Below are 11,771 nucleotides of genomic sequence, written 5' to 3'. Positions count from 1 at the left end.
TTAACGCGGACCACCCAGGATGGAGGCAGTTTAGTCCAGCAAGTAAAACAAGGTGCTGGGTAATGGGCAAACAGCAAGCAGGCACTCTTGCATTGCGAGGGCCAGCTTAGGGTCATGTCAAAGCAGCCCACCAAGACTGTCTTTCGGGATTAAGTTTCCCAGATAGATGCAAAATGCTGGAGTGACTCAGCGGGACAGGCAGCACCTCTGGACAGAAGGGAATGAATGGGTGGCGGTTCCCGTCGAGACATCTTCGGTTTAAACCAGAATGTGCAGTGCGAAGAAGGGTCTCGACCCGAAACGTCACCCGTTCCTTCTCTCCATAGATGCTGCCTGTCCCACTGAGTTACTCCAGCTTTTTGTGTCTATCTGCGGTTCCTTCCTACAAACTTAAGTTTCCTAGGAGTTGTTTTTCACGCCTAGCATTTCATTGGGACTGGGAGCTCGGGCGGGAGGAACAAGTCGGGGACCATTCCCGGTCGCAGAGGAGGCACACGAGACTGCAGATTATGGAGATATGAGTGAAACACAAAATGCTAGAGGATCTCGAACGGTCAGGCAGCAACTGTGGGAGGGAAATGTCAGAGGGCATTTCAGGCTGTAATGTTACGAGCTTTCTCTTCAGGAGCGAAGAAAACTACAAAAAGTAACAAACACTACAAACAGAGTCCATCATCGGCTCTGACCTCCCTACCATCGAATCTGAGGAGTAACATTTTCACACAAAGGGTGGTGGGCGGATGAAACAAGCTGCCACAGGAGGTAGTTGAGGCTGGCATTATCCCAACGTGTTTAAGGAGCGGTTAGACAGGTACATGGATAGGGCAAGTTTGGAGGGATATGGACCAATCGCAGGAATGAGGGACTAGTGTAGTCGGTGCAGACAAGTTGGGCCGAAGGGCCTGTTTCCATATTGTATCACTCTATGGCTAAATCAATGAAAGATATGCAAAAAGTAATGATGATCAAGGAAAGTTGGTCAACTGTTGGCTGTGGGCTAGGTTATACAGACAGTGAAACTCAGTGAAACAAGGTTAACACCCAGCCCATGTACAACAGCGGACCCTTCTTCAGACTAAAAGTAGAGGGGGAAGGGGGGGGGGGGGGAGAGGGAGGTTGAGAGAGAGAGAGAGAGAGAGAGCGAGAGATAGATAGATAGATAGATAGATAGATAGATAGATAGATAGATAGATAGATAGATAGATAGAGAGATAGATAGAGAGAGAGATAGAGAGAGAGAGAGAGAGAAAGAGAGATAGAGAGAGAGAGGGTAAGAGATGGTCAAGGAATGGTTAGGCCCACGGTGGCCCATAGTTGGCTGAGGAAGAGGGACATCGGAGTGGATACGGGAATATTATGTTTATCCTCGGTATAAACCCGCATCCTGCCGTTCCACCCTGTCTATTCATCTATCTGTGTAAATACTTCAGCTGTCGAGGGAATGAATCACAAGGGTTAAATTCCAGTGAACGCAGTAAACGACTCCAGAAAGTATCAGCTGACTTTTGACTGCCTGACACTGTAGAAGCTTTGAGGAAGGGGAGGAAGGGGTGGAGGGGGGGGGAGGGGGGGGGGGGGGGGGGGGGGGGAGGAATAAGCGCGCGGCCGGTGTTTCCAATGCCCAGTGTAGCATTAGCTGCATCTGGGGAGAACTTGACTCCGCCCCCCCTCCACCACCTTGGTTACCCTTCGGGTATAAAACCCCGCTACGGAACCCACCTTGACACTTTCTGTCTCTGGCCTAGTTCACCTTGACCGTGGAGGGAGAGAGTGGGCTCTACGCTACAGAGATGTCAGTCTCCACGAAACCCTTCACGTCCTTCCTCATCCAAGATATTCTAGCCCACAAGGAGGTACCGGGGGGTGCCAAGCAGAGGCCGGCCCCTTCAGAAGGCGACGTGCCGGACGGCGGCCACTCAGCCGGCGAGACGGCCAGACGCGGCCGGGATCCGAAGTCCGTGCTCGGGACTGGAGGCGAGGAAGCGGCGGGTCTGGAAGTCGGAGGTAAGATAGTTCCCCGATGGGCGGATCCGCTCTCTCCGCCTCGACTGTTGTTCCCGCTAACAAACCCTCGGCACCTGCAGACTACCGCTCCGATACAAGTCAAACAAGTCGGTGCGTTCAATTTAGAAGATTGAGGGGGGATCTTATAGAAACTTACAACATTCTTAAGGGATTGGACAGGCTAGATGCAGGAAGATTATTCCCGATGTTGGGGAAGTCCAGAACAAGGGATCTTACTACAGTTTAAGGATAAGGGGGAAGTTTTTTAGGACCGAGATGAGAAAATCATTTTTCACACAGAGTGGTGAATTTGTGGAATTCTCTGCCACAGAAGGTAGTTGAGGCCAGTTCATTGGCTATATACTCTCTAGAATTTAGGAGATTGAGAGGGGATCTTATAGAAACTTACACAATTCTTAAGGGGTTGGACAAGCTAGATGCAGGAAGATTGTTCCCGATGTTGGGGAAGTCCAGGACAAGGGGTCACAGCTTAAGGATAAGGGGGAAATCCTTTAAAACCGAGATGAGAAGAACTTTTTTTCACACAGAGAGTGGTGAATCTCTGGAACTCTCTGCCACAGAGGGTAGTCGAGGCCAGTTCATTGGCTATATTTAAGAGGGAGTTAGATGTGGCCCTTGTGGCTAAATGGATCAGGGGGTATGGAAAGAAGGCAGATACAAGATACTGATTTGGATGATCAGCCATGATCATATCGAATGGCGGTGCAGGCTCGAAGGGCCGAATGGCCTACTCCTGCACCTAATTTTTATGTTTCTATGTTTCATTAAATGTGCAGTGTTAGACCGAGAAGCGTCCAAGATGGGCTGTTTGCGTAGACAGTCAGAACAGTTTTTCCCCACAGGGTGAAAATGTCAAATACGATAGAGCACAGCTTAAGGTGAGAGGGGGGGAACGTTAAAATTGTTGGGGGGGGGGGGGGGGGGGGGGGAGAGTTATTTTACACAGAGGGTGTATGGGTGCCAGGTGTGGTGGTGGAGGCAGATACGTTAGGGGCGCAGATGAAAATGAAAGGATTGGAGTATATGGATCACAAGCAGGCAGTTTGTCTTACTGTCAGAACGGACATTGTGGGCCGAAGGGCCGTTCCTGTGCTGCACTGTTCTATGCTGGAAAATCGAAGGTAGACAAAAAGTGCTGGAGAAACTCAGTGGGTGCAGCAGCATCTATGGAGCGAAGGAAATAGGCAACGCCTATTTCCTTCGCTTCATAGATGCTGCTGCACCCGCTGAGTTTCTCCAGCACTGTTTTATGTTCTGTGTGTGTGTGTGTGGTCTGGTAGCAAACCTAAGGTCATCAGTTATATGAGCAGAATTGGGCCATTCGGCCCATCAAGTTTACCCGTCATTCATTCATGGCCGATCTATCTTCCCCTCCCAACCCCATTCTCCTGCCTTCCCCCCTCCACCCCCACATGTCGTGTTAACGTGTGGAATGGGATATGGCCAAAGCAATTTCATGTGCTTTCTGTCGCGTTACCGTCTGTCAATTCAACCTTGCCGCACCCCCCCCCCCCCCCCCCCCCCTTTAATGCAGGTGGGCAAAATAACGAATTCAGGGCGATAAGAAAATGTGAGGGAGAGGTGATGTACACCGCGCCCAACTGCTTTAATAGTGAAATGAAATTACACAGGACATGGGTTTTTGGTAGAAACATAGAAACATAGAAAAGAGGTGCAGGAGGAGGCCATTCGGCCCTTCGAGCCTGCACCGCCATTCATTGTGATCATGGCTTATAGCAACCCGAAAGAGCGGTGTCCGTGGACGAGCTGCCGGAGGAGGTAGTTGAGGCAGGTACTATCGCCGTGTTCCAGAAACATTTAGACAGGTACATGGATAGAACAGGTTTAGAGGGACAAACACAGGCAGGTGGGACTAGTGAAGATGGGACATGTTGGGCGGTGTGGGCAAGTTGGGCCAAGGGGCTCTATGACTCTACCTCGCTTTAATAAACAATAGACAATAGGTGCAGGGGTAGGCCATTCGGCCCTTCGAGCCTGCACCGCCATTCAATATGATCATGGCTGATCATCCAACTCAGTATCCCGTACCTGCCTTCTCTCCACACCCCGTGATCCCTTTAGCCACAAGGGTCACATCTAACTCCATCTTAAATATAGCCAATGAACTGGTCTCAACTACCTTCTGTGGCAGAGAATTCCAGAGACTCACCACTCTCTGTGTAAACAATGTTTTTTTCTCATCTCGGTCCTAAAAGATTTCCCCCTTATCCTTAAATTGCGACCCCTTGTTCTGGACTTCCCCAACACCGGGAATAATCTTCCTGCATCTAGCCTGTCCAACCCCTTAAGAATTTTGTAAGTTTCTATAAGAAACTAATACTTAGTTCTTATTTGATGAAGATAGGAAACTAAAATCAGAGAAGGGACGGTGGGCATAAGCAGCGGGGCTCCAGAGGTGTAAAGGGGTGGGATTGTTGTACTGGGGGTTGCCCGACACACGATGGGGTGAATGGCCTCCTTCTGTGTCAATGGCCATAGAACGAGCCTTTACACAATCGCTCTCACCGCTTCGGACTTTGGCACAGAAAACGTGTAGAAGCTAGGAACTGGTTTACATCAAGGACGGACGTAACGTGCTGGAATAACTCAGCGGGTCAGGCAACATCTCTGGAGACGATGTTTAAGAAGGAACTGCAGATGCTGGAGAATCGAAGGTTACACAAAAAAGCTGGAGAAACTCAGCGGGTGCAGCAGCATCTATGGAGCGAAGGAAATAGGCAACGTTTCGGGCCGAAACGTCTGAAGAAGGGTTTCGGCCCGAAACGTTGCCTATTTCCTTCGCTCCATAGATGCTGCTGCACCCGCTGAGTTTCTCTGGAGACGATGACTGACTCGCTCACTTACTTCAGCGCGTTGCGTCTATCGACAGAACACTTTGTTGCCAATCACTTCATCCAAGGACAGTCTACCAGCTCGTGTGCCTAATATCTGAGCAGCGATCAAGAGAGTGGGGGCGGTGTACCACCTGTAAGTCTATGTTGTTAAGGTATCTTTAGTCTGATGTAGTCCTGGGAGGAGATGAAGGGCATATTTCAATGCTTTATCTTCGTAGTAATTCATATAGTAGAGAGATTCAAGTTTAAAACATGGCTGATGTGTAGGAAGGAACTGCAGATGCTGGTTTAACGTAGACATTAAAAAACGCTGAAGAAACTCAGCGGGACAGGCAGCATCTCTGGAGAAAAGGGATATCTCCTAATCTGAGGAAAGACATTCTTGCCATAGAGGGTTCGCCAATCTGATTCCTGGGATGGCAGGACTTTCATATGAAGAAAAAATTGGATAGACTCGGCTTGTACTCGCTAGAATTTAGAAGATTGAGGGGAGGATCTTATAGAAACTTACAAAATTCTTAAGGGGTTGGACAGGCTAGATGCAGGAAGATTGTTCCCGATGTTGGGGAAGTCCAGAACAAGGGATCACAGTTTAAGGATAAGGAGGAAGTCTTTTAGGACCGAGATGAGATTTTTTCTCACACAGAGAGTGGTGAATCTGTGGAATTCTTTGCCACGTAAAGTAGTTGAGGCCAGTTCATTGGCTATATTTAAGAGGGAGTTAGATGTGGCCCTTGTGGCTAAAGGGATCAGGGGGTATGGAGAGAAGGCAGGTACGGGATACTGAATTGGATGATCAGCCATGATCATATCGAATGGCGGTGCAGGCTCGAAGGGCCGAATGGCCTACTCCTGCACCTAATTTCCATTTGTCTATGAATAGTTGTTACATCATCTTTAAACTTTCCCTCTCACACATTAAGTCTAAGTCTTTGGCATTTCCACATTGGGTAAAGGGGGTGATTTGGTGGGTTTGAATCTAGCCACCGACCACTGCTTTCCCCGGTGGTGGGTCGACCACATGCCCCGCCTCGCTAAGTGTGTGTTTGCTTTCGTTGCTGTCTCTAGACACCGCCACACACAGGAAGGGGGACGGTTCCACCGCTCGGGCGAGAAGCCCGAAGAAGCGGCGTTCGCGAGCAGCCTTCTCGCACACCCAGGTGCTGGAACTGGAGCGCAGGTTCGACGGCCAGAGGTACCTGTCGGCGCCGGAGAGGGCGGAGCTGGCCGGAGCGCTGAAGCTCACCGAGACCCAGGTGAAAATCTGGTTCCAGAACCGCAGGTACAAGACCAAGAGGAAGATGATGTCGGCCGCGCCCAATGGCCAAGCGAGCGCAGCAGAGAGCGCAGGGGCATCGCTGGTACACGCCTACCAAAGCTACCGCCACCATCCCTACTTGTACTGTCTGGGTGCTTTCACCCCCTCTCTCTGGTGAGCTGAGCTCGGCTCGGCTCGGCTCGGCTCGGCCTCACCAGCAGCGACAACGCACTTTATTTATTCAGTCCCTGATCCTGGTCCCTCTGCGATTTCCCCATCCCGAAGCTGACCGATCTCAACCCACCTTTCCCCATCGCAAGGGTGAAGAGTGTTTTCTCGTCATATGTCCCAGACAGAACAATACAGTTCTTACCTGCAGCAGCACAACAGAGTATGTATACAGCGGGTGCAGCAGCATCTATGGAGCGAAGGAAATAGGCAACGTTTCGGGCCGAAGCCATCCACACATAACATGGAACAGTGCTGGAGAAACTCAGCGGGTGCAGCAGCATCTATGGAGCGAAGGAAATAGGCAACGTTTCGGGACGAAACGTTGCCTATTTCCTTCGCTCCATAGATGCTGCTGCACCCGCTGAGTTTCACCAGCATTCTTGTGTACCTTCGATTTTCCAGCATCTGCAGTTCCTTCTTAAACACAAGAATATGTAAACATACTAAACTGTAAATATAATAAACAAGAATAAAAAGTTTAATGTGTGTATACATACATATACGTACAATATACATATCTATACATATACATATACATATACTATACATATAGATACATATACATATACATATACATATACTATACATATAGATATGTATATACACACACATATACACACACACACATTACAAATATATATGTACACATTAAAAACAAACAAATAATATTTTTGCAAAAAGACAAACCAAAGCCCCCAAGTCTATGCAGTTTACAACTTATTACTGGGACCGGAATTAAATTGTAAATCAATATTGTTGACTGCCATGTTTGTAATAAAGTTATAGTTATTTTTTGTAGTTTTTGTGTTACCGGTGTGTTTTATTGGTGGGAGATGCTAATAGCGCGCTTGGCGTGTTTGCCACAAAGGTGTACGTCTTCACGACACTGGAGTACCGCCCCATACATAGAGGCTGGCTAGACTTCAGAGATACAGCGGGGAAACAAGCCCTTCGGCCGACCGGGTCTTCGCCGATCAGCGATTACCCCCCCCCCCCCCCTACACTAACTAGCACAATCCGGCCACTACGGACAATTTACAATTTTACTGAAGCCAATTGACCTTCAAACCTGTAAGTCTTTTGGAGTGTGGGAGGAAACCGGAGCACCCGCAGAAAACCCACGCGGTCACGGGGAGAGCGAACAAATTCGGTATGGAAGTAGTCATGATCGAACCCGGGTCTCTGGCGCAGCTGCTGCGCCACCGTGCCACCCCTGACACAACTCCCCCATTAGTCCATCCATCTATCCATCTTCCAAATAGAATCCTGGTCTAGATTTCCCTCGATTCTCTGAACTCATCTTCATGCTCGGGATGGATGGGGTGGGTATACTCCCAGCGACGGTCATGCCAAAATTAAAGGCAATGCCTGTCCTGTTGAGTTACTCCAGTTTTTTGTGTCTATTGAGTGTAGAAGTTGGGAGGTAAAATGTTGTGAGGCCACATTTAGAGTATCATTTTCAGATTTGGGGACAAGGTTATAAGAAAGATGGTGTCAAGCTCGAAAGGGTGCAAAGAAGATTGACAAGGATGTTGCCAGGACTCGAGGGCCTGAGCTATAGGGAGAGGTTGAGCAGATTAGGACCTTATTCCTTGGAGTTTTGGAGGATGAGGTGACCCTATAAAGATGTACAAAATCATGAGGAATAGATCAGGCAAACGCACAGTTTCTTGCCCAGAGTAGGGAAATCAAAAACCAGAGGATATAGGTTTAAGGTGAGGGGAAAAGATTTAATAGGGTTGCTGTTTTTACAGAATGGTTGATGCGCATATGGGAGAAGCTGCTGGAGGAGGTAGTTGAGGCAAGTACTATCGCAACGTTTAAGAAGCATTTAGACAGGTACATGGATAGATGGGTTTAGAGGGATATGGGCCAAACATGTGTAGCTGAGTTACTCCAGCTTTTTGTGTCGATCTTCCATTAATCCAACACGCTTGAGACTTCGGGGCTGCCAGACCAGCAGATTTTCCAGACTATCAGATGTCATTTTACTAATTTCTCAACACACTTTTAAATTACTTTGTAAATGGATATTACACAGTTTCTTTCCAGCAGACCCAATACGTTTCAAGGAAACGTGGCCAAAAGAACCAAGTGACTTTGTAGGTAGGGCAGAATCAGGGTCCAAGTATGTGATTGGGGAGCATGGGAATTGGGGCTCTGATGAATAGCCAGGGATTTCAGGAGCCAGGCCGAGGGGAATTGTTGGAGAAACATAGAAACGTAGAAAATAGGTGCAGGAGTAGGCCATTCGGCCCCTCGAGCATGCACCGCCATTCAACATGATCATGGCTGATCATCCAACTCAGTATCCCATACCTGCCTTCTCTACATACCCCTTGATCCCTTTAGCCACAAGGGCCATATCTAACTCCCTCTTAAATATAGCCAATGAACTGGCCTCAACTACCTTCTGTGGCAGAGAATTCCAGAGATTCACCACTCTCTGTGTAAAAAATGTTTTCCTCATCTCGGAGAGGCCGGGAACCAGTAACAGTCAGAGTGAAAGGAAATTGCAGTCTTCATATGTTGAGCTACATGCAAAACCATTGAAATTTCTGAATGGTCAGACAGTGGATTATTAGATCTTTAATGTATTGTATAGTATATTATTGTATTAGTATAGTATCGAACAGTATAGTATAGAGTGGAATAGTATACTGAATACTGTAGTAGAGTATAGTAAAGCTTTGACAGACTTTAGACTTTAGGGAAACAGTGCAGAAACAGGCCGTTTGAGGTCCACCGAATCTGTGCCGACAGCAGCACTACCCTACGCATTAGGGAGAATTGTGCAATTTATTGTACCAAAGTCAATTAACCTACAAACCTGCATGTCTTTGGAATGTGGGAGGAAACTGGAGTCACAGGGAGAACGTACAAACTCCGTACAGGCAGCACCCATAGTCAGGATCGAACCCGGATCTCTGGTGCTTTAAGGCAGCAACTCTACTGCTGCGCCACCGTGTTGCCCTATTGGTTACTGCAAATGACCTCCACTGAGTAGGTGAAGGGTATAAAGTTGGGTTGGTTGGCGAGAATGGGATAAAGACAAATGGGATCAATGTGGGATGGGTGTAGATGGGTGATTGATGAAGGGCAGAGATTCAATGGGCAGAAGGGCCATGCATTATTCCTTTACGACTTCATGATTAAATCCCGGCTGACAGCTCAGTGCAGTCAGGGATTTGCTTCTAAAGTCAGGTTAGGCACACACTCACGCACGTGTGGTTAATGCTCACTGGCTGGTGCCCAACGACTCCTCCGCTGCCACCTCTCCCATCTCACGTATGTCTCTGTGTGTTGCACCAAGAGTCTCATGCACTGATGTAGCAACTTTTCAGCTATGTTGTTAAACAGAGGCCCTGCCTGCTCTCTGGCAGCATGGACACCAGCATTCCTGGTAGAGCTGCTGCTCACAGCACCAATAAATCCAGTTTCGATCCTGACCTCGGTTGCTGTCTGTGTGGAGTATGTACGTTCTCCCTGTGTCCGTGTGGGATACCTCCTGGGGCTCCAGTTTTCTCCCACATCCCAAAGACATGTGGGTTTGTATGTTAATTGACCCGTGTAAAATTGCCCCTAATCTGTAGGGAGTGGATGCAATAGTGGGATAACATAGAACTAGTGTGAACGGGTGATCGACGGCTGGCATGGACTTGGTGGGCCGAAGGGCCTGTTTCCTTGCTGTATCTCAAAAACTAAAACAAAATACTGCTTTGAAGAGGAACAGGGATGTCAACCCCAGTTCTGGTCAGTATTTACTACTCAAAAAACATTATCCTGAAGAGATTATTTTTTTATCTCTTTGTGGGGGCCTGCTTCAAGAAAATTGGCAGCCACACATCATGTTGAATGCAATTGATTGCAATGTTTTGAATGTCCTGAAAGGGAATGTAAAATGAGAGTTTTTCCTTTCCTCGCTTTCAAAGGGCTTTACAGCCGGTCCAGTACTTGGAGTTTAGTGTAATCAAGACAGGGGCATAAGAATTCATGGCCGGTTTCAATCTTGAACTTTCTCGACAATCATCCAGCACAAAGCCTGCTGCCTACTTTAGCGTGATCTGTTGCTACATCTACAACACGAGATAGATTGTATTTTATCCGGCATAGCCAGGACTGTGGAGAGCAATTTATCTAATGGTGCAGTGCCTTGTGTGATCTCCGCCTGACTTCACCCCAGCAGTTGCTGGAGGCTGGCATCAGGGAGATACAGTAGCTGGGTTGGTAGCATGAGCAGGGATTGACTTTGGAAGCAATTCAGGGGCCAGTGGTGTGTAGTGATGAGCTGCAGATGCTGGTTTATAACGAAGATAGACACACAAAGCTGGACTAACTCAGCAGGACAAGCAGCATCTCTGGAGAGAAGGAATGCGTGACATTTCCGATCGAGATGTCCGATTTTGGTCCCCTAATTTTAGGAAGGATATTCTTGCTATTGAGGGAGTGCAGCGTAGGTTTACAAGGTTAATTCCCGGGATGGTGTGACTGTCATATGCTGAGTGAATGGAGCGGCTGGGCTTGTACACTTTGGAGTTTAGAAGGATGAGAGGATATCTTATTGAAACACATAAGATTGTTAAGGGTTTGGACAAGCTAGAGGCAGGAAACATGTTCCCGATGTTGGGGGAGTCCAGAACTGGGGGCCACAGTTTAAGAATAAGGGATAAGCCATTTAGAATGGAGACGAGGAAACACTATTTCCTCATAGAGACTTGTGAGTACCAGGGGCCACAGTTTAACAATAAGGAGTAAGCCATTTAGAATGGAGACAGAGAGTTGTGAGTCTGTGGAATTCTTTGCTTCAGGGGGCGGTGGAGGCCGGTTCTCTGGATACTTTCAAGAGAGAGCTAATAGGGCTCTTAAAGATAGTCAGGGGATATGGGGAGAAGGCAGGAACGGGGTACTGATTAGGGGTGATCACCCATGATCACATTGATCGATGGGCCGAATGGCCTACTCCTGCACCTATTGTCTATAGTCTATTGAGACCCTTCTTCACACTGTTAGGGTTAAGGGATAACGAGAGATATAGACGATTAGAGATGTTGCATGAGGAATCACAGAGGGGGAACAGCGAGAGAGGAAGTTGCTGAACGCTCATATGCTGATAAGAAAATGTCACCTGGCACATCCAGCAATGATTGACAGTCTCTTGCTGCAGGATACACATCTTGCCTTCCCGTTATTAAGAGAATGCTCTCAATCTTGTTTAATGAGCCGGAAAGTTATCTCCCAAGACTGTCCAAACAAACACTATTATGCTCTGCTCTTTAAAGGCCTATTACGTTAAATGACATCCCAAAGCAAACACAGGTCTTAGTGAATCTGAGCACAGCCAGTCTCCGCATGGGGCCATTAGCGCCTCAGCATTTTATCAGGAATCGATTGGGAAAATACAT

The 11,771-nt window shown here is 47.8% G+C and overlaps 1 protein-coding gene across 1 annotated transcript; it reads left to right on the top strand.

Moving 5' to 3' along the window:
* The first annotated feature begins 1,790 nt into the window (after window positions 1-1,790).
* LOC129713227 (homeobox protein Nkx-3.1-like) lies at window positions 1,791-6,618 on the top strand. The gene is made up of 2 exons (XM_055662161.1): window positions 1,791-2,004; window positions 5,949-6,618. The coding sequence occupies exons 1-2, from the start codon at window positions 1,791-1,793 to the stop codon at window positions 6,314-6,316; spliced, it is 582 nt and encodes a 193-aa protein (XP_055518136.1). The 3' UTR covers window positions 6,317-6,618.
* The last annotated feature ends 5,153 nt before the right edge of the window (window positions 6,619-11,771 follow it).

The sequence above is a fragment of the Leucoraja erinacea genome, chromosome 35 (genome assembly GCF_028641065.1).
Source record: "Leucoraja erinacea ecotype New England chromosome 35, Leri_hhj_1, whole genome shotgun sequence".
NCBI classification, from domain to species: Eukaryota; Metazoa; Chordata; class Chondrichthyes; order Rajiformes; family Rajidae; genus Leucoraja; species Leucoraja erinaceus.
Note: the sequence above shows the minus strand (reverse complement) of the source record. Positions and strands in the feature narration are given on the sequence as shown.

What these genes read in the sequence shown, in the direction of transcription:
- LOC129713227 (XM_055662161.1), top strand. Translation starts at nt 1,791, where the DNA reads ATGTCAGTCTCCACGAAACCCTTCACGTCCTTCCTCATCCAAGATATT. An exon ending in GGCGGGTCTGGAAGTCGGAG is followed by an intron (nt 2,005 to 5,948) that starts GTAAGATAGTTC and finishes TGCTGTCTCTAG; the next exon opens with ACACCGCCACACACAGGAAG.